Here is a 20,951-nt window from a genome sequence, read left to right as displayed (position 1 = left end):
GGCCTACAGAGGATGGACTACTAAGGAACACCGTATCAAAACACAGACGAATTGTATTCTTGTTAATGCAGCCCAACAGCAAATAACATCACTTTTCATTAGGTACGTCAGTTGCGTATTTATTGCTAAATATTTGTTTAATATATCCTCAAGCACATATATTTGTAATGCATTTTTGCATACATATCTATTAGCCCCTTCAAACAGTCTTATGCTGGGGAAAAGTTACAACTTGAATGCAGTTTTCTTATAGCGACTGTTAGCAAATGATGAAGTTTAATTACTGTTATGGCAACTCTGCCATTTGTAGCATTTTTAATAAGACAGGTATTCCTTCTTGAAACAACAATCAATGACTGGTTATGTATTATCCATGACTTTCGAATGAACTGGCAGTCCTCAAACTGTATAGAAGTCATAAGTGGCAAATGTATCGTAATGCACTTTTACATATTCTGGCCACACGTTTTTTTGTGCAGCGGAGGCTTTTCCGTTGACTTCAGATATCATGTGACCATTATTAAAAGATGCACGAACGTCGTATGAAACTATTTTTAATTACCGTTTTTGTCAGGAAAAGCAAGTTAATAAAAAAATAAATACGGAATTTGGCAACAAAATATGGAAGAGGCAGTTGGGTTATAACGCCTGAAGTGGTAACTGTGAAAGCTATTATTATGACTGGTCCTTCATAACTATTTGCCAGACTGGGATCAGTGTGACTTTATGGATATTGAAAACGATTCACATAATTTTATACTTGGTACTTTATGCCTGAAGAAGACAGCGAGGCATGCTGTTGAAATATCGTGCGAGAACGACGCGAACATCCGGCTGGATTCCCGAATATCCAAGATGTCAACAGTTCGCCGGGAAAGCATGAAGAATTACAATAAATAAGAAATTTGTTTACGTGGCCATCATCTGCATCAAGCACAGAAATATTCGTATTGTAAATAACAGACGCCATTTTCTTCCTGTGACGTATTTTATTTGTTCTATACGTTTTTCGCGTTTTACTTTAAGGCACTTCCAGTGGAATCTTTGTGATATTTGTAGATTATGAAACAGTTCAGATCTTATTTTTTTACGTGAGTAAGTGATTACTGATAGTTAATCGAATGTTTGGCTGGCATCTGCGTTTCCTCTCATTTTGTCGCAGGCTGTAGGTCGCAATAGTTGACTGCTGTCTTTGATGCTTTCCTGGGAAAACAGAGAACCATCCGCCTCTAAACCTACTTGCATCTGCGTTAAAGGATGACATAGAGTGAATGGAGTGGTCAGCTGCGATGGATTTGTAACGAGGTACGATTTAATGGTAGACTGATGATGCATTCTAAAGAGAGAGAGAGAGAGAGAGGGAGAAGTTGCTGTAGGTCATTTGACCATTTTTCCCGATATTCTGTCAGGATGCACTATGCCCGAGGTGCTAGAAATATGTAGAGTGGTGTCTGGTATACATTGATGATGTGTGTGTGTGTTCAAGAATTAACAATGAATGAACGTAATGCACAATCATCTACCTACATTCGCAATGATACTCGCAAAATAGAGAAGGGGCGCTTTAGCTATGATAATGAAATTGGGAAACATACTGTTGCATCACTGGTCGGTGTTGAAGTGAGTGTAAAATTGCTAAAATTGTTTGCACTATCAACAGTGATGCTAATTATTACAGTAAATCGATGGTGTCTTCTCCATCCCATCCGTCCACTGGTACGCTGTTGGTCACCACATAATGATAGACTGATATCGCTTGTTTGAGCTGGAGAAAGAGTTTTGGTGGAGGGGCAACACCTTCTGCGGATAGCTAGCTCTTTATTCGCACGAAGTAATGGCCGCTATCGACAGGGGATCTCAAGTTGATTCCGTATTTCTAGATTTCCGGAAGGCTTTTGACACCGTTCCTCACAATCGACTTCTAATCAAGCTGCGGAGCTATGGGGTATCGTCTCAGTTGTGCGACTGGATTCGTGATTTCCTGTCAGGAAGGTCGCAGTTCGTAGTAATAGACGGCAAATCATCGAGTAAAACTGAAGTGATATCAGGTGTTCCCCAGGGAAGCGTCCTGGGACCTCTACTGTTCCTGATCTATATAAATGACCTGGGTGACAATCTGAGTAGTTCTCTTAGACTGTTCGCAGATGATGCTGTAATTTACCGTCTAGTAAGGTCATCCGAAGAACAGTATCAGGTGCAAAGCGATTTAGAAAAGATTGCTGTATGGTGTGTCAGGTGGCAGTTGACGCTAAATAACGAAAAGTGTGAGATGATCCACATGAGTTCCAAAAGAAATCCGTTGGAATTCGATTACTCGATAAATAGTACAATTCTAAAGGCTGTCAATTCAACTAAGTACCTGGGTGTTAAAATTACGAACAACTTCAGTTGGAAGGACCACATAGATAATATTGTCGGGAAGGCGAGCCAAAGATTGCGTTTCATTGGCAGGACACTTAGCAGATGCAACAAGTCCACTAAAGAGACAGCTTACACTACACTCGTTCGTCCTCTGTTAGAATATTGCTGCGCGGTGTGGGATCCTTACCAGGTGGGATTGACGGAGGACAACGAAAGGGTGCAAGAAAGGGCAGCTCGTTTTGTATTATCGCGTCATAGGGGAGAGAGTGTGGCAGATATGATACACGAGTTGGGATGGAAGTCATTACAGCATAGACGTTTTTCGTCGCGGCGAGACCTTTTTACGAAATTTCAGTCACCAACTTTCTCTTCCGAATGCGAAAATATTTTGTTGAGCCCAACCTACATAGGTAGGAATGATCATCAAAATAAAATAAGAGAAATCAGAGCTCGAACAGAAAGGTTTAGGTGTTCGTTTTTCCCGCTCGCTGTTCGGGAGTGGAATAGTAGAGAGATAGTATGATTGTGGTTCGATGAACCCTCTGCCAAGCACTTAAATGTGAACTGCAGAGTAGTCATGTAGATGTAGAAACAGTGATTGCGTACATGATTGCAATATGAGGAATCTGTTGAAACGGAACGCAGAGCCATCAGCTATTCTGTCACTATGACAGATGAGTTTAAATGAAGAGATCATCAGTCACCTTCGGGCAGCAGTTTGGAAACTCTCCACAAGGCCGCCAAACTCTTCCCGTTTCCTAATGTTGTAACTGTCTTTTATTTAAAATCATCCAGTGTGTGTGTGTGTGTGTGTGTGTGTGTGTGTGTGTGTGTGTGTGTGTGTGTGTGTGTTTGTATGTGTGTGTGTGTGTGGTGTTATGGGACCAGCAGTAACATGACTTATACCGTGCGACGTCTAGTTTTCCGTGAGAAGCAATGGATCAGAACGTGTTAATGTCAGTTTAGAACCTGACACAGACCTCGAAGTCGTCTGGCAAAAACCAAGTGTATGACGGTGTACAAAGCGTGTTACAGCATGAAAAAAATAACAGTGTTTCAAACAATGACACAGGGTCACAGGGAGGATCTCTTCAACTGATATTATTGTTTATGGGAAACGGGCATCCTCCTACAGTACAGGCGATGCAGCTTTACACTGGTCCGTGCAATGGATCAATATATGTATATTCAATAGGATCATCACATGTGCTCGATGCCGGCATGCAGATGGTATTTGTTTTCGATATATGGGAGGAGAGAGATGTGGTAAAAATTTATCGAGTTTTCTATCAGAAGTAGAACCTATGAGTGAAGGGACGTTCGTAAACGAAAGTACGTTCGTGTTTCACTTGTACCGCTTTCACATAACAAAGGTAAATTTCTAGTATTTGTTGAGCTACGTATTAATCTCTATTTAGAAACTGGTACTCACTTAAAGAGCTGCATCAAACCAGTTTCAGGACTGAAGACCACAACAACAACAACAAAAACAACTCACTTAGAGGTGTTTGGGTGAAATAACAAGTCACAATTTGATACTTGGCATCTGAAAGTTACTTGACATCTCTCCCATTTTAATACCACACCCTTAAAACTACAATTTCAGTTTTCCTGCTTGAAGATTTGGATGCCTTTAACGGTGCCCAGGAAATCCATTCGAAAGCTACGAGGGTTGCCCAGAAAGTAACGCACCGAATTTTTTCCCTTCAACAATTCTTTATTGTACATTATGAGAATTACACATTAAAGAACGGTGTTTTATCTACTCGACCTATTTTTCAGGTAATGTCCATCCCATTCTATAGCCTTCCTCCAGCGCGAAACGAGGGAATGTACGCCCTGTCGGCACCAATCGTTGCCTTGCAGTGCGGATAATTGCATCTGCACTTCCTTTGCTGATTGACAGACGCAGCACCAACTGCCGAGTCGTAATGCGTCTGTCCTCGCGAATGACATCATCATCTCGGTGCAACATGTCAGGAGCGACAGCCGTGGATGGTCTCCCCGACCGCTTCAAATCGTGGAGCTCCGCCGAACCGCCTTCTGATGACCTCACCCTCCGTGCCCAGCGAATAACTGTACTTTGTCGACAGCATACGCTCCACAAACTTTCCACAACGTTTGTGAATATTTCCGACAGTTTCTTTCTCTGCACTGAGAAATTAATTGATGGCGCGATGCTTGTAATGCACATCACCTACGGACGCCATTTTGAAACTGTCCTGTAGCTACGCTATCTACGAAAGTGACGGAAACTTGAGGCGCTCACTCCAGGAGACTTCAAATAATACATAAGTAACGTTTCGCATTCTTAGTATTGTTTTTGAATGAGAAAAAAGAGTGGTGCATTACTTTCTGGACAACCCTCGTAATATTTACAATCTTGCATCCCTCATCAGTTAATTGCGATATAATGTTAGAGTAACTGTATACATAATTTTGGAGTTATTCTGGCATTCAACCATATTTCTGTTCTACAAACAGCTTAACAACACCATACGAGAGACAATGCTCTTATCATCAGGTTATAGAAACTGAGCTTACTAAGTTAAAATGCTGCAAAGTGTACCAGCGCAATTGCTTCAATCCTTGAAAAAAAAAAAAAAGAATAAGAACACATTGGACTGTTAGTCCTCGTCTTACATTGAAAAACTTCTGGCAGTAGCGGTCTCATTTCACACAGCACTCTTCCAACAGGCCAGCGTCCTGCTGGTCTGCTGTGGTCTCCGTGAGTGTCAAGTTGACACTTCTGTGGAGGTTCAGTGGCTGTACACGGATATGTCCGCGGTATTACTGCAAAAGCTATTGGCTCAACAAAAACTGTCGGTAATTTACTTTTCCTTATTTCCTTAGTCAACGATCATCAGCCTCTAACTATTTCGTCAGAAACGTATTGCGATTTTTTAATTAGGTATCTGCCTGAAAATAATTCTACAAAGCCATTAAGAAATTTTGTTTCGTTATTTTAACCTCCACTCTCAGAATATTGTGAATTTCTGTTCAAGAACGATGATCAGTTCCTCTAGAATGTCAATTTTCCTTCTTTTCTTTGTGTGAGATTTACAAGTCGCCTTTTATTCCTTTAAGGGGATAGCCTGTCTCATATAAATGATTCGAACCAGCTGATGCATCACATTTATCCAGTCTGAATGCATCTTTATGTTCCTTGTATCTCATGGGAAATGTTCTTCCCGTCTGTCCAACCCACTTTGCATAACAGAAAGCGCATTGAATTCTATAAAATCCTGACCTTTCGAAGGTATTTGTTTTTTTATCGACATTGTGCCTTAATATTTTAGACAATCTGGCAGAGAAAGAATTGTTCAAGCACACGTGGCTCTTCACTATGAAATTAGTTTTGCTTACAGTAATGGTATGTGCGTGATTTATGTCACGGTCTATATTTGTTTGTTCGGAATATTTTTCCTTTGCTACTTATTAGAATACCCATTATTGCAGTCTAATGTCACACTTATTTTCACACTGATTACTAGTTTCGTAGAGCACAGAACATCTTCAGAATAATAGTAGTTACAGAGTAACCAGTCAGTTTCAAGTACGCACACACCATCCATATTAATTTTTTTAATCGTGAAATCGTTTCTAGGAATTTGTTGCATTTTACTTTTAATTATTTCTTGCTTTTGGTTATATCACCCAATTTAAGGGGAACACACCCTGCCTATCTAACCCACGTTAATTTAGGCAAGTATTTGACCCATTTCTGAGAAAAACTATTTGATGCAGGACTTTAATATTTTTACTTTATGTTACATGACGCTAATAGAGTCAACTGTACAAAATTCTACTTTATCAATTTTATAGTTTTTAAGAAATACTTTTTTAAATTTATTAACAAAAATATTAAGTTTTTTTCTGCAGAACATATTTTTTGTGAACTTCCTAATGGAGGAATGTTAATGAATGTAGTACCAGAGGTGGCTTTTTATGTTATGCAGAGTATCTGAAAATTTCATTTATTTATCTATGATGGTTTCTGATAAAATGGGGCATATGCACTGAAAATTTTAGTTTGTGGGAAATTGACTTTAAAGAAAAAAACTTTTGAAATTTCTTACTTACAATTAATTAAAACTGTCCTGCTGCATATGATGGCCCTTCTTTGGCCTCTAGGAGGTCTTCCAGCTGCTTTTTCACCTTCCCAGATGTTTGCCTTGCTTTCTTGGCCATATTAGATGCAGACATGTCTGCATCGGTAATCCTTATTTTATCGCATTCTTGAGCCCAGTGATCATATTTTCACCAGCATTAATTTCCAGCTTTTTCAGTACCCAATACTTTCCAATATTACCACAACTGAATGTAATAACAGCATCATGAACTCCTAGTCTCACTGTATGCATGCCTACAAATACAGTTTTAGGAAGGCAGTTCCAAATTATGCTGGTGAAATATTCATTTGGATTCTGTGTCTGCCCATGCAGACATTTCCTTAAAAGGTCCGGATGAGCCACGTCTCAGAAAGTAGGTTTAATTGCTAGAATAACAGCAGCAGGAAGAGAATGCTGGTGAGAATAAGATTCCCCAGTTGCCTGAGGCCTATTGTATTTGCGTCACGAATTTTCTCCTGATGGCCACAATCCATGACATGGCTTATCATCAATAGAAGACTTATGGAAGAATATGGCGCAAACATCTCTCTTCATTGCCTCCAGATTTTACTTCTCCTAATTGCGTGCCCATAGTTTTCTGTAACAACTACTCACAATCACACTTCAACAAAACTAACTGCGTGGTTGAAAGCGTGTTGTTTACAAACAGCGGAAACAAAAGAATACCGACCGTTGCATTCCAAGGATAGCCAACACACTCGGGAGTAAAAAAATCCGCAACGTGCAATGTAGGGAATATTAAGATCTAAAATATACACAGAAAAGCGGGTGACAGAAAATTGGGCGTGGCACATAAACACACGTGGTAGGAAAATTTTTTTCAGTAAAATACTTTTCAGAGCACTTAAATAAAACCTTAATCTGTCGAAATATGATGAAAACCGAAAATCGTTTTTTTTTTTTTCAACCTGAACCACAGTGTGGTCCCCTTAATGTCTATTGTTGCTGCAGCTTGCTTGATGATGTCTAATTTGCATTGATTTTCAAATTCAGTCAAGGGCAGTATCAAACCTGTTAATTGTGCTATGATATTTGAAGAAATTATTTTGTGCTATGTAGGATGGCACGAGTTCTTGCTTATTATGTTTTGTTAGCAAGTATATCTACTGTAAATTAGAACATGTATCTTCCATTATATATGGAGTTGGTTAGCATCAAAATACTGTGTAGCTTCTTAAAGGAAATGAAACATTAACTTAAAATGCACACCTACTAACCATATAAAAGAAGGCCCACTAACATCTCACAACCTTATGACCATTGTCAACATACAAAAGACCCTCACCAGTCCTATCCTCAGCTACTCATATGTTGCATGGACTCTGCTCATTTAAAGTTTTACCCCCCTTCAAGTCCTTGAGCGACTTACACTCCACGTTGTTTTCTGTATATGACTACTGTTTCCTCCTCTCTTCCTCTACCATTTATTGAAGTTTACATATCCCCCCCCCCCCCCACACACACACAAAAAAGAAACCTGGAACACTTTCCCGTGTCACAAATCTCCCATAACCTTGAATTCTAACACCCCATCGTAACTCCCATCTCTGAAAACCCTGTTTTTGTTCTGCCCCTATACCGGTATATCCAATCTTTTCTCCATTTCCAACCCTTCCACATATGTCCCAGAATAACATTTGTCACCTTCCTTTCCCAGACCGTGAAATCTATCTGTTACATCACCTGCAACCCACCATACCTGTTCCTTTCCATATATGCCAACAACCCATGTTCCTACTGCTCAACAAGCCTCATTCACACTGTTAGACACCTACGTTCCATGTATTAGGCTGTTCTTTAGACACATCTCACAACGTCTGTATATAATATTCCTTTAAGTTCTATCCCAGTCCAAACCCCTAAGTTACAACTGTAGTGAGGCCTCATCATTATTATTCTCATCACTTACTGAACTAGCCATAGCTTCATCATCACAACGAGAAGCATCCCATCATCACTATTTTACCATATAAATGTTTCTATGTAAATCAATATTTTCAAAGGCGAAAGAATGGGCAAACTCGCCCATAATACCGAAAATACAAATATCTAATAATTAAAAAAATAAAAAATTAATTGACGGGAATTTTCTGAGCTTAGTGTTAACATTTTTGTAGTAAGGGGAGCTGGCGCTGCTATGAAGATGCGGGACAGAAGCTTGGCACCTCATCCAAGGACGAGGGAGATGTGGCACCTACCGCATCACATGGACGTGGACGTGAGGTGAGTATGCCTCTTGTGTTCTTTATTGTCAATTACATTCCCTGCTAAAGGAGGAGAAAAGGGGGAGGAAGAACTGGCTAGTGGCAGCCATATTGCTGTTTTTTGGATTTACAGATATTAAAAATTTTAAATCAATTTTTTAACTATAATGTTGTCGAAAAAGATTTAAATAATTACAAATACGTAGTAGGCATTAGCTCTCCAACTTCACTTTTTGCTACTGGAAAAGCTAATGTTTTATATTTTGGCATTTAAATGCAGTATAATCTATAATTATTTCACTGCATCTGGAGAAAGAACTGAGACCGTAGTCGTCACACTCTGTTATTAGATCTGTTAATAAATTTTCTTCGACTTTCAAACCTTCTACTTGTGTTACCCATCACTAAGAGGAGACCCGCCCTGTTGCCTACTTCAAAGGGCGTAGGGCTATTATAAAATATAAGTTATCTTTGTACATTAAAAAATTGGTACAATATTGATCAAGACTAGAAGTTAATCTGTAGCTGTTTTTCATACTTTTGGGCTTTCGAAAGGACCAGAGAGAGATTTTACTGATACAATGAAACCTTTTTCGGAAGGCAACAATCTGTCTCTACCACTAACTCGCATTGCTGAACGAATGTCCAGGAATCTCTTTAGAATATTCCGTTGAAATGTGAGATTCATTCCAAATTCACTATACAGAGGCGAACAAACTCTAGAGTTCAAGACATCAAAGACGTTCAGTAAAATTATTTTTGATGTCTTTGCTAAGCATATACTTCAAGACCTGAGTTGTTCGTCGTGAAAATAGGCGTTTTGCCATCCTTACTGTTGGACCAGACGAAAGTACATTTGTTGGTACAACAGTGGGTTCTTTGGTTTGCTCCAGGAAGGTGCCGAATGTACACTATAACACATAAAATATTAATTGAGTATATCGAAATATAGACTGTAAGAATTACTTAACTTTGTCCAATCCATTTCCACAAGAACGTCAAGTGCATTTACAACAGTCTCTGGACATTAACGTATCACTTGATACGGACGAAGTACCAGTCTCTCACTCAGACAGCATGTAACATTAATTTTCACGTTGAATTTTGTCTAATATATTGATCACACAACTGGCCTACTAGAAGACGATGCTGTCATCTTACTCGATGATCGTATACTGAGCTGAGCAGTACTGTGCTCGGTCTTAATAAAAGAGCCAATGCGGCTCCGTAGTGAAACGTTTCTCGGCGTGGCTACGCCATTGTCGCTCATTTGTGAATGCAGCTTGCAGCGACTAACGTTTCTTGTGGTTGTGTTGCGAGGAACCAACGTTGTTCTTTCACCTTGCTCTTGGGACAACACCGCATTACATTCTGCCATCTTCGTCCAGTTAAATTTAAGTGCCCATATCACAAGTCACAGCTACAACATATACTTGTAGTCCATCAGCTGCCTTAATAACATTTTGAACCAAATTAATAGTCAAAATTGTGTCAAAACCGTAATGTACTTGTTATTTCCACTGCTTACACACACCACGGATCAAGCAAAGTTGTGCACTGGAATGTGGACTGACTACTATGTCCTCTGACGAATTGTATAACATATGCGACCATCAACATTCATTTCGTCAAATGTCAAAATTCCTAGTCTCTCTTGTGTAGTGAAAGCGTTTGACTTAGCCTTCCACAGTGGGTCTTCATTTCAATTCCTCCATCATTTATGAAGTGTTGTCATGCATTGCAAAGGCATTTTTTACTTTTGCAGATAAACAGATGCTTCTGGGGATAGAGTTCGTATAGGCAACGCATGGGTAATGTTCTCTGAATTCAACTTCATCCTTTTGTTTTCGCTCAACACACATTGTATTCGCACTGGTGTAAAATATTTTGACAGGCCATTGCTTACACTTCTGTGTAATTTCGTCTTTTCTTTCGCACCAGGTTATCATTTTTTCTCCTTGTACGATAGAACACGGCGGAGAACACTTGTTTTACTCCTCAAGGCGACAGCACGTCTTTTTAGTGTTGCTTCTTTATGAGCATTTAGTTTTTTAAAAGTTCACTGTCGGCCCTCAGTTTTTTAATTTCTAACTGCTTACTAACTATTTAGTGAGCTCATGGATGGGATCTTCTAACCGTCACCATCCTCTTTGTACTCAACATCGATTCATTAATTCTGAAGTAAGTTTAAATTTGGGCAGCTGTACACGATTTCACAGCTCTTCGCACACGACAGTGACAGACTGCAGAATTTAAATAAACAGTTTTCATAGAACTCATCTGTTATAGTTCTTTGTTGTTGAAACTGAAATAGCAGAGTTTAAGTGCTAGCATAATTCCAGTCATATGCGGTGCACTACTCTATTAGCTGTAATTAGTAACCCAAATGAGTTGTTAAGAGTACATAGGGTTTTTAAATTAGCAAGCAGAAGTTAACATCCTATTCCAAAACCTGAATAAGTAATGGAACACCTGTCATTTGGACAGTTGGTCAGTACCTTTTCAGAGTCATTTGAGATGTGTATTTGGAATTTCCGTTGGTAAAGGATCGAGAGGAATAATGATCAACATTTCTCTTTGGCTGTACCATTATAACTGGTTATTTTTCGGGGCTGCCAGTTCTCTTGCAATATTCCAACGATATTTTGAACATGAACTATGTGGACAATATTATTGTAACAGGAACAACTCATGAAAGTTACATATTTAACCTAAAAACATTATTCAGCACATATTCAGAACTATCCTAATTGTAATCTAAAAAGTGCACGTTTTCAATCAATAGTTGAATACTAAAAAAAGGGCTTAAGCCAACCAAAAAGTTTGCCGAAGCAATAATTGAACTCTCTGCTGCCCAACACCCCAAAGAGCAGCAGTAATTCCCTCCCTAAGTGAACTGTTAAAGAAAATTTATTCTATAAGTAACTCAAATTTACCATCCACTAAACCAGAAATTTACAATCCACTAAACCAGTTAAAATGATAACAGGTCTGTCAGGAAACATTTTTAGCTTTTGAAGCCAATTTAAATCTTCCCCCAGCCTGGTCCATTCAACTCAAATAAACTTTTAGTGTTGAGTCTGGATGCATCCCAACACAGCATAGAAGCAAAAATTTAGAGCCTCCTTATGTAAAAAAAAATGCATTTGATTGCTGATAATTACCCCTTATCTCACTCTTGGCTCTCTGTACTCGTTCACCAGGCTGAAAGGCACAGCAAATGCAGAGATGGATACTATAGTTAAGCAGTTTTCAAAGCTCCATAGATTATCACCAGTCTAGGTAGCATTCAAATACTGAAGCTCTTCTGTGTTTTCCTATGAAGACAGGTGTGGAGTTTTACTCTTAAGAAACATTTGGTTTTAGTTAGATCAGAGTTTGCAGAACACACTGGACAATTTTCCATTTGTGGTGAAAGAAGTTACTCCTACCACAACCAGGGAAATACATCACATACTATGCAAGTGGTTGGACTGCCTGCCTGCTGATGTCCTTGACATTGTGCACTTTTCATTCAATACACCAGTGCCTGAGTAATCTGTAAGACTTCCTGTTGCTGACTGCTCATTCATCGGAGTGCAGGGTCATAAAAAAATCAAGTGATCATGTGGCATTATTGGCCAGGCACCCCACCTGGGGATGCTTGACTGCATGGTGCAAGTTTTTTCTATTTGAAATCACTTTGGTGACTTGTGCATCAATGAAGGTGAGATGCAATGATTATAAAACCACAAACACTCTATCCTCAGTGAATAAAATCTTCGATCCGGCTGGGAATCGAACCTGGTACCCCATAATCTAGAGTCAGCATCACTAACAACTAGACCATGAGTTGCAGACTGTAGTGTTGTAACTATGGAAGCAATTTTTCAGGCAGTAATCATAGTGTTACGTCAAAGACACTGGGACATTATGAATGAAAAAAATGTAACTCAGCAACAAGATTACTGACCCGTCAGTGCAGAAATAGAAAGTACATCATCATGTAGTTTCTACTTAAAACAGTGATCATCACCACTGCAGCGGTTTATCCATGGCCAACACCGCAGTAGCTCACATACATTATGTAGGGCTTTACTGGATCCGACTTTGCTTCTAGTAATAAATGCCTGATCAAACATACAGACTGGTCGGCGGACAGCAGCAACCACCGTCAAGGCACTTACCATATTTTTCTAATAGGGAGGGCTACAAGAACAATTATTTGCAATAATGAACTGTAGTTCACTTCTCTCGAATTTAAATCACTTTAACACAGGAATAGCATCGGATGCCTTATGGCCATTCATTTCCAACCAGTTTCAAATGCTGAAGCTGAATGATTGAAGAAAGATCTCCAAGACGCAGCTGTAGGAAGCATTCTGTGCGACATTACGGATAATGTCCTAACAAGTTCCCTGACCACATACAAGCCGAAACCAATGATAGGATGCAGCTCAGTCGAGATCTTCATGGGCATCATAGCTTCATGCTTGACCTCTTGACCCACTATATACATTGTCATCAGCATGGCAGGTGTTGAAGTGCTTGCCCACACATTTGATGTACACACATCTGGACCCCAGACAGAATTATGGGTTATAAAATGTTCTTCATCACAGACCAAGGTATCTACTGAGGGGCCACATGAACCAGATGAGGCTATGACATCCACATGACATCTCACCAAGCTCTCTACCATTGCAGCTTGATCATATACAATACAAACATTTCTTCAATTCTTTCCTCTACACCTGCTCGCTATTTATGTAATAGGTTATTTGAACAATATTTTTTGAACTTTTTACATGCTTTGATTGATTATAACATTGTGTCCCACCACAATAATAGTAATAGTTATAATAATAAGGATTAAATAATGACAAAACAAGAGTATATATATAATCATAAATGTATTATGAATCAGTAGCAATATTAGTTGAGAGAGTATATGCTTATGCCTTCCCTAAAAATAGAGGAAACGTAGGTTTAAACAGAGAAATCGAGACCATGATGATTATGATGTTTGGTTTGTGGGCATTCAGCTGCAGGGTCATCAGTGCCAGTACAAAGTCCCAATGTTTACACTGTCCAATCTAGCCACTATGGTGAATGATGATGATGATGATGATGATGATGAGGAGGAGGAGGAGGACATTTTCCCTCCCTGGGCAGAGAAAGTAGAGACCACCATCCACATAGATGAAGTATTTAACTTCAGCACAGCACAACCCTGACTTGTTGCAGTGCTCCTTCCCAAGCTGGAGGACTCACAGATGGAGGTCTAGGGGTAGCATTCATCTCACACTAGCTGAGGAGAGCCCTACGTCATAGTGACGTAACACACCGTCATCGTGACGTAAATAACCTAAATCGACTACATGAATGCGTATATCGATCTTTGCGGTTGTACCGATAACGTCAAAGGTAAATGTAAATACATGCGTACAAACGAAGTGACAGGAGTTATAGGTTACGCTAATTCCAGTTGTATTAATTATTGAGCTGTAATCCCAACAATTTGGGATGGTATTATGTGTTTCAGGAACATAATGAACGAGGGAAACATAACGAAAGTAAAAAAAAGGCTTTTACTCAATTCTTTTTTTAAAAAATCCGATGAATCGTGCCTTAATCGTGTGGATAGAAACGTGAAATAATTAATTATTAAGCTTCAATCCAAAGAATCTGGGATGTTACTGTGTGTTTTATGAATATAACGAATATCTGAATGAAGAAATTATAACCATAACGAAAATGTCTTGTTATTTTTCTAGCCTGAAATGAATGCAACCCCATTTAAAAAAAAATCCGATGAATCGTGTCTAAATCCTGTGAATAGAAACATGAAACAATTAATTATTAAGCTGCAATCCAAAGAATGTGAGATGTTATTGTGTGTTTCATGAACATTACGAATATCTGAATGAAGGAATCATAACTATAACGAAAGTGTCCAGGCATTTTTTAGTCCGATTAATCGTGCATAAATCATGTGGATAAAAACGTGAAATAGGGAGAAATTAAAGTGTTTCGTATTTTTATAAAAGCCAATGAATTGTACGTAATTCATGCGGGCAGAAACGTTAAACTGAAGTTGGAAGTAATTCCGAATGTTGCTGGAAATATTAAACCGTCTAGTTCCATTTAATTTTGCCTTTATCTTGTAAATCAACTAAGAACAATGAACAGTGCAGATTCAAGACGCACACAACAGTCGTTGTATACAGAATGCACACAAAAGTCGATAGGACAACGCGTGAAACTCATGATGACGCGTGCCTACGTCACGTTGACGTAGTGCTCTCCTCACCTAGCGTGAAATGAATGCTACCCGAAGTCTAGCCACCAGTAAAAGCTGTTTGTGCCAATCTCTACTAACACCTCTGTCAATATCATCGGCTTCAGTGGCACCTTCCAACGAGCGAGAATTAGCACCAGACCTGAAACGACAGTCATCAAGAGAAATTGAAAAATTCAACGTGACGGAGAAAATCATATTGGACGTCAACAAAACGAACCAACAAGAAATGACATTGAACATTAACTCTTAAATGGAAAAGCCAGAAATAAATCCGAAAATAGGTTATTCAACTTTGACGCCATTTATGGCACTAAGAACTTAAAAAGCTTCGCAAATGATTATGTTAAAAGATTTATTATATTATTTTCTGGCCACTGTATTTTGATGAGTTCCACTGAGCAATGTATGATATAATGCAGTTTCTTTGTTCCCTTTTTATGTTTCTTATCTGTGGCCTCTCGAAAATTTGTGCCAGACTTTTTATCCTACTGCAGTGTTATTGCTGTCAGAAAAACCATAACCACAATTCTAACTTATATGACATCCTTCTGTATTAATAAACAATTTATTGCCAATAAGCACGTACACCACTCTATGACTTAGTTCAATAATTTCTGTCAGTTATGACATGCCAGCACCAGAATCCCAACTTGGAATGACCTCTAAAAGGACAGTTTATTTGTCTCTTTACATCACTGACGAACCTTTGTCCAATTTATTTACATAAACATCTCTTAGGGACTTCTGTGCCTCTTCGAAGTAGGTTTGCGACCCCAGGAACTTACAATTGTATGTTCGTGCAGATATTAGCTCTTTCATATTTGCTGCGATTCCCACCCCATCTTGAACACGCATGTTGGGTACCTCAGGACGACTCGCCACATGAAAATAAAACAAGAATTCCTCACAATGTATGTGCTGTTACGTATGATACATCATTTTATAGTTTTCATAAGCGAGTATCATTCGCCGGTAAGAAGCACACATCACTGATCTATTTGTTATTATTATTATTAAAGTTACTTAAGTGTATCTCGAAAGCTTCATGTTTTGGAAGGTTTGTGTGAAGCTCATGTCAACCCCAGCATTCGACTAACCAGAGAGAAACTTCTCAGAACTACCCTAAAATTGTGTGGTAGAAACAACTCATGACAGATGGGGACTGAGTAAACCTGGTCCTCATTCTCGCAGTTTGATACATTAGTGTCCAGTCATAGCAACGGTGTTGCTGTATATGCAACGCTATGACTGCCGGTCACACCCTATAGAGAGTAAATATGTGGGAAATCTTGGAGAGAACAACATATCAACTTCGAATTTTCACGCCGTTTTCTATTGAACAGTACAGAAACTGGTATTTTCTCATGCCTACTAATGCATCTGGGTCGTTAGATAATTACAATACATACTTTTAACACGGCTATGTTCCTCAGAGTCGACTGAAATCGCTGTTCCGCGTAAAACTGAATGTAGTCCAACCAACGATATGTTTTTCTGCTCATTGATATGAAGTAAACTACTACAGTGTTAGGTTGTGAAGCTGAGTGAATGTCACTGTAGGAATTGAGGACAAACGTCCGCTAGGTATCTTAAAGCCTCGCTTACGATGTCCTGATGAGGCCAAAGATGAATATCATGGGAACTGGCTACAGACTTGGTTCATCAGGATGGAATTCAATAAGGGCTGCCCGAGGAAAAATCAGTGAAAAGAATGGTGATTAATACGGAACTCTTCTGTAAACTTTCATGTCCCTCTTGACTGCTACTCAGTGCCAAAAATAATTCTGCAACAAAGAAATGACGTATATCCTGTACACTAAACGACAACAAAACCCATGTTATATCGTGAGTGCCAAAGTCACGAGGGTTTCCAATTGATGTCAGGAACAGTAGTAGATTGACTGCCGCCCACATAAAACCGTGCCGTTTCTTAGAATACTGGGCATTTTTACGACTTTTCAATTTTTTGTTATTAAGAACGCTACGCAAAATTTAACTGAGACAATAACTCTTTACGAAAACCTCAAACTTCTTCAGCTGGAGTACATACCTCCAGTTGATCATTTTTTCTTATATTTATAATGAATATTAGGTTTTTAACAATATAAAAGTTTATAAAGTCGAAATAGATTTAAATTACCGTTGTAGTACACTATTCTACTTTCAGTAATTGAGAACTTAGAATCTAAAACCATAAGCTATCATACTTTTTTCAAAAGTATAATTTTTTTCATGTGGTGCAGTTTTAAACAAGACTATTTGACATGACTATTTTGCACTAGCTGCGTTGGTATATTGTGTCTTTCCTTGCAGCATTTCCTTTTTGCGTATAACGTAGAAAAAAGTGTTTCATTGTTCATAAATTGAAGAAACACAAGAAAAGATCGCCCAAGTTTCAAGTAATGTTTTACGAAATAAAAAAAAATGCTTGCTTGAAATTTGACGTAATATTTCTTTCATATCGTCAGAATCATCATCTGAATCGTGAATATCGTCATCCTCACTGCCGTCGCCAACAAAATCTTGCTTCAATTCACGAAAAATTTTGTCGTTCATAAAAAGAAGAGACCACATCTTTCGTTCCTGTACGTGCTGAACGAACAACGGCCGCCCTCCAGCATCTTCATTTCATTTATTTCTTTTTAAGTAGTGAGAATTCTATAATGTATAAAAAGTCTGTACACTAGATTCCAAGTGAGGAAAGGCCAACATCCAGATATGTGACTCTGATAAGAAGAGCAAGTCTAGTCAGGATTCATAAAGTCAATGGTGGGCAATAATTATTTCGAGCGTGTGTTTGGTTTGAACAATATGTCGACCACATGGTGCCATGGACACAATTGGAGATAGTTGTGATGCTTTTCTTGGTGTGCAGATTGCGTCCTCTGATCTTTCTATGAAGTATTATTTCTGAGGATATCTGAACCCAATGACAGTGCGGTGCAGATCTTATCTTAGTGAGTATTCTAAAAATTCTTCTAGCATTTTTTGGGCGATAATCCGTCATGCAGAGGGTTAGCAGCAGTCATTCTTCTCGCAAAGCATTTGTGACTGGATCATGAAAATGGATTAATGACAGTGGTACAAAGAATACCCGCCACCACACACTAAGGTAGCTTTCAGAGGGTAGATGTAAATCACTCAATATCGAGTTGCCTGAATGAGTTACTTGACAATAAGAAGCAGTGTCGTATCTGAATAGTGCCGCAGTGTATGTCTAGGGCAGATTATATGCATGGGGTGCTATCTAAAATTTCCAAGAATATCTCCATAAAAATTAAAATTCTTCGTCTTCAAAGTGGTTACTTCGTGCTTGTACGCAACTCTTCAGCGATTTTCCCGTTGTCAGTACTAGTGATGAAAGTCTATTGGATGAATCGTGTTCAGTATTAATTGTGGTTCCGCTTGAATCTCTTTTATGGAATGAAAACACCGCTCATTCAGTTTCATTTTTGGGAAGAGAAAGAAACCTGCAAGGAGCCAAGGTGGGTGGGAGACAGCTGTCATGTTGTTTTTTGCCAGGAATTCCCTCTCAATGAGTGGCATGCGTGCAGGTGCATTGCAATGATGCAGCAAGCTGTCTTTGTTTGCCATCTCACAGGCCGCTTTCATGTAACATGTTCCCTCAGTCTCCTCAAAACATTACGGTACAATTTCCCAGTGACTCTGTGACCACGTAGTAGAAATTACTTACGAATGCCAAAAAAAGAAGGTAATTTGTCTTTGTGGATCACCTCACATACCTTCGTGATCGTTTCTGGAGTTGAGAATGATGACCGTTGGTCTGAGGGTTTGTCATCCTGGACGCACTATCAGCAGTATTTAAATCAGGTAAACTACTCAGTTCTTCTTTCTAGGCTCAAATCTTGCTCACCAAAAGACTCCCTTAGCACGTGGCGGGTTATAGCTGCAGTTATGTGGAGCTTAAAACAAATCTTAATACAGATATTTTGTCTTTTCAAATTGCAATAAGAACAAAGAGTAAAGAACTCTTCAGGAACGTTCACAGCAGTGCAATCATAATGACGCCACGTCGCAAACTAGCAGTTGGAAGGCACAACTAGAGGCATCTAGCGGCGGAAGTTTGTACTGTTGATCGTTTGGGCAGAATATTCAAATTCTCGGAAATTTTGGGTATCGTCTGATAGTTTTCATTCTGTTCTACAGAAATCAGTTCTTTAATGAAGATGTAAGATCTGATTGTTGACGATGCAGTGTGTGTTGTGCTGAATTACAGGAGCGGCGCGGAAGGGCGACACGGCCACCGTCGTCACAGGGCGCCCAGGGCCCGGCGGACAAGGCGGGGGAGGCTGCCCCACCCCCCGCCCCCAAGAAGAAGAGGCCTGTAAGCATCCACATTCCTCTCTTTCTCATTTATACGCTACAACAGACGCCGAGAGCTGCCGCGGGTGCTATTCCTTTTGCATCACAAATTACAACCATCTCCAGTATCCATTTGGAGTTCGAATGGCGTTTTGATATGTGCTTGTTACAGTGTTAGTAGACAACTGCTTAACAGTTTTGTTGCTTTTAAGTTATAGCCTGCGACTGCGTCAATTAATTGTTCCGAAGTTAGTCAATAGCGTTTGTCTTGGGTCCGTATTGCCTTTTTTTACAATAATTATCGTGTGTTTTGGAGGATCAATGTCTTTTGTGCAACAAGAACTATGAACTATATAGAGAGCCTGCTACACCTAACGCTCAGCTTTAGCACCGACCTTGGTGACAGCGCATACTTGAGCCTGTTTCAGTTGGTATCCTGTTTTCGAATTAAACCCAGGGACAGTCATACATTTTTCATTATCACCTCGAAAAAAGCAAGCTGCAACCATGAAACATAGTGATAATGTCCTTTACTCTCTAACTATTCACCCTTGAACGCGACACGTTTTTTCTCAACGATGAATGACATGTCAGAGTCCTTGGTTGTAGTATTCTGAATTTTGTCTTTACCTTGTAAATCACCTCGTCCTCATTCTAGAATTGCCTGCCATGCAATGATCTTTCCATTCAAGGTCCCTAGTTGACATGTCAGGAGGCAATCTTTGATAGCCCAAAGAAGCAGTGCGGATGTGAGTGGTCGCGGAATGAGTGTGAGACGTTTCGGAACCCCACTGAGGGCGACCTTTGACATGTTAAAAATGTTGTGCAATTTGTTGAAATTTTTTCTACTTTTACCTCGATCGTGATACTCCGAACTTCGGACACCAGAGGCATCACTTGTCTCGTGATTCTCAGTTCTTTACAGACAGATGATCTGCCACTTCGTTATTTGCCAATCAGACCTGTTTGACCACACTGGAGGAGTCTGTGGTACGTAACCATTGCGTCATACGATGATTCACAGTTGCCTTACAACCTCAATCTATTTAGCATGTACGAGGGGGGATCCGAAAGAAACCGGACTCCGAGGGCGCTGCCACTCGTAGACGTAGTGCAGGGTTCTCACAGTAGATGGTAGAGACCTTCATGAAACAGCTGTGCAGACGGCGTCAGTGTACAGCTGAAGGTGCAAGTGTGGTATTGTGTTGCTCTGACTGTTGGTGGGTTACCTCTACGAAGTCGTTGTGGCAACTTTAAAAGAACAAAGAATGTGTGTGATGCTTAAAAAAACTGCAACAGAGACTCACCAAATGCTTCAGGAAGCTTTCCAGGAGGACGCTATGAGCAGCACACAAGTTTTCGAGTAGTTTGGGCGCTTTAAACGTGGTGAGATGTGTGTTGAAGACCAAAGCTCGTTCTGCACGCCCTTCAACATCGCGAAATGAGAAGAACATTGAAAAGGTCTGCCAAAAGATCAACGACGATCGTCGCCAAACGATCGACCAAATTTCAGCAGAGACAGGAATCAGTTGCAGCTCGTGCCAGCGGATTTTGAGTGAGGAGTTGCGCATGAGATGTGTTGCTGCAAAAAATTTTTCGCAGCTTCTCACACAGGAGCAACAAACCATCCGCATGAATGTGTGCCAG

At 39.6% G+C, this 20,951-nt stretch overlaps 1 protein-coding gene across 3 annotated transcripts in view; it reads left to right on the top strand.

Moving 5' to 3' along the window:
• The window catches only part of LOC126338717 (uncharacterized), a 136,531-nt gene that overhangs the window by 63,679 nt on the left and 51,901 nt on the right, over positions 1 to 20,951 (top strand). For all 3 annotated transcript variants that reach the window (XM_050001576.1, XM_050001577.1, XM_050001578.1), the window contains 2 exons: positions 8,612 to 8,717; positions 19,219 to 19,326. In XM_050001576.1, coding sequence (XP_049857533.1) covers positions 8,612 to 8,717; positions 19,219 to 19,326 — 214 coding nt within the window. The remainder of the gene's footprint in view (positions 1 to 8,611; positions 8,718 to 19,218; positions 19,327 to 20,951) is intronic.

Source organism: Schistocerca gregaria, chromosome 1 (genome assembly GCF_023897955.1).
Source record: "Schistocerca gregaria isolate iqSchGreg1 chromosome 1, iqSchGreg1.2, whole genome shotgun sequence".
In the NCBI taxonomy this organism is placed as follows: Eukaryota; Metazoa; Arthropoda; class Insecta; order Orthoptera; family Acrididae; genus Schistocerca; species Schistocerca gregaria.
This window is presented reverse-complemented; position numbering and strand designations above follow the sequence as displayed.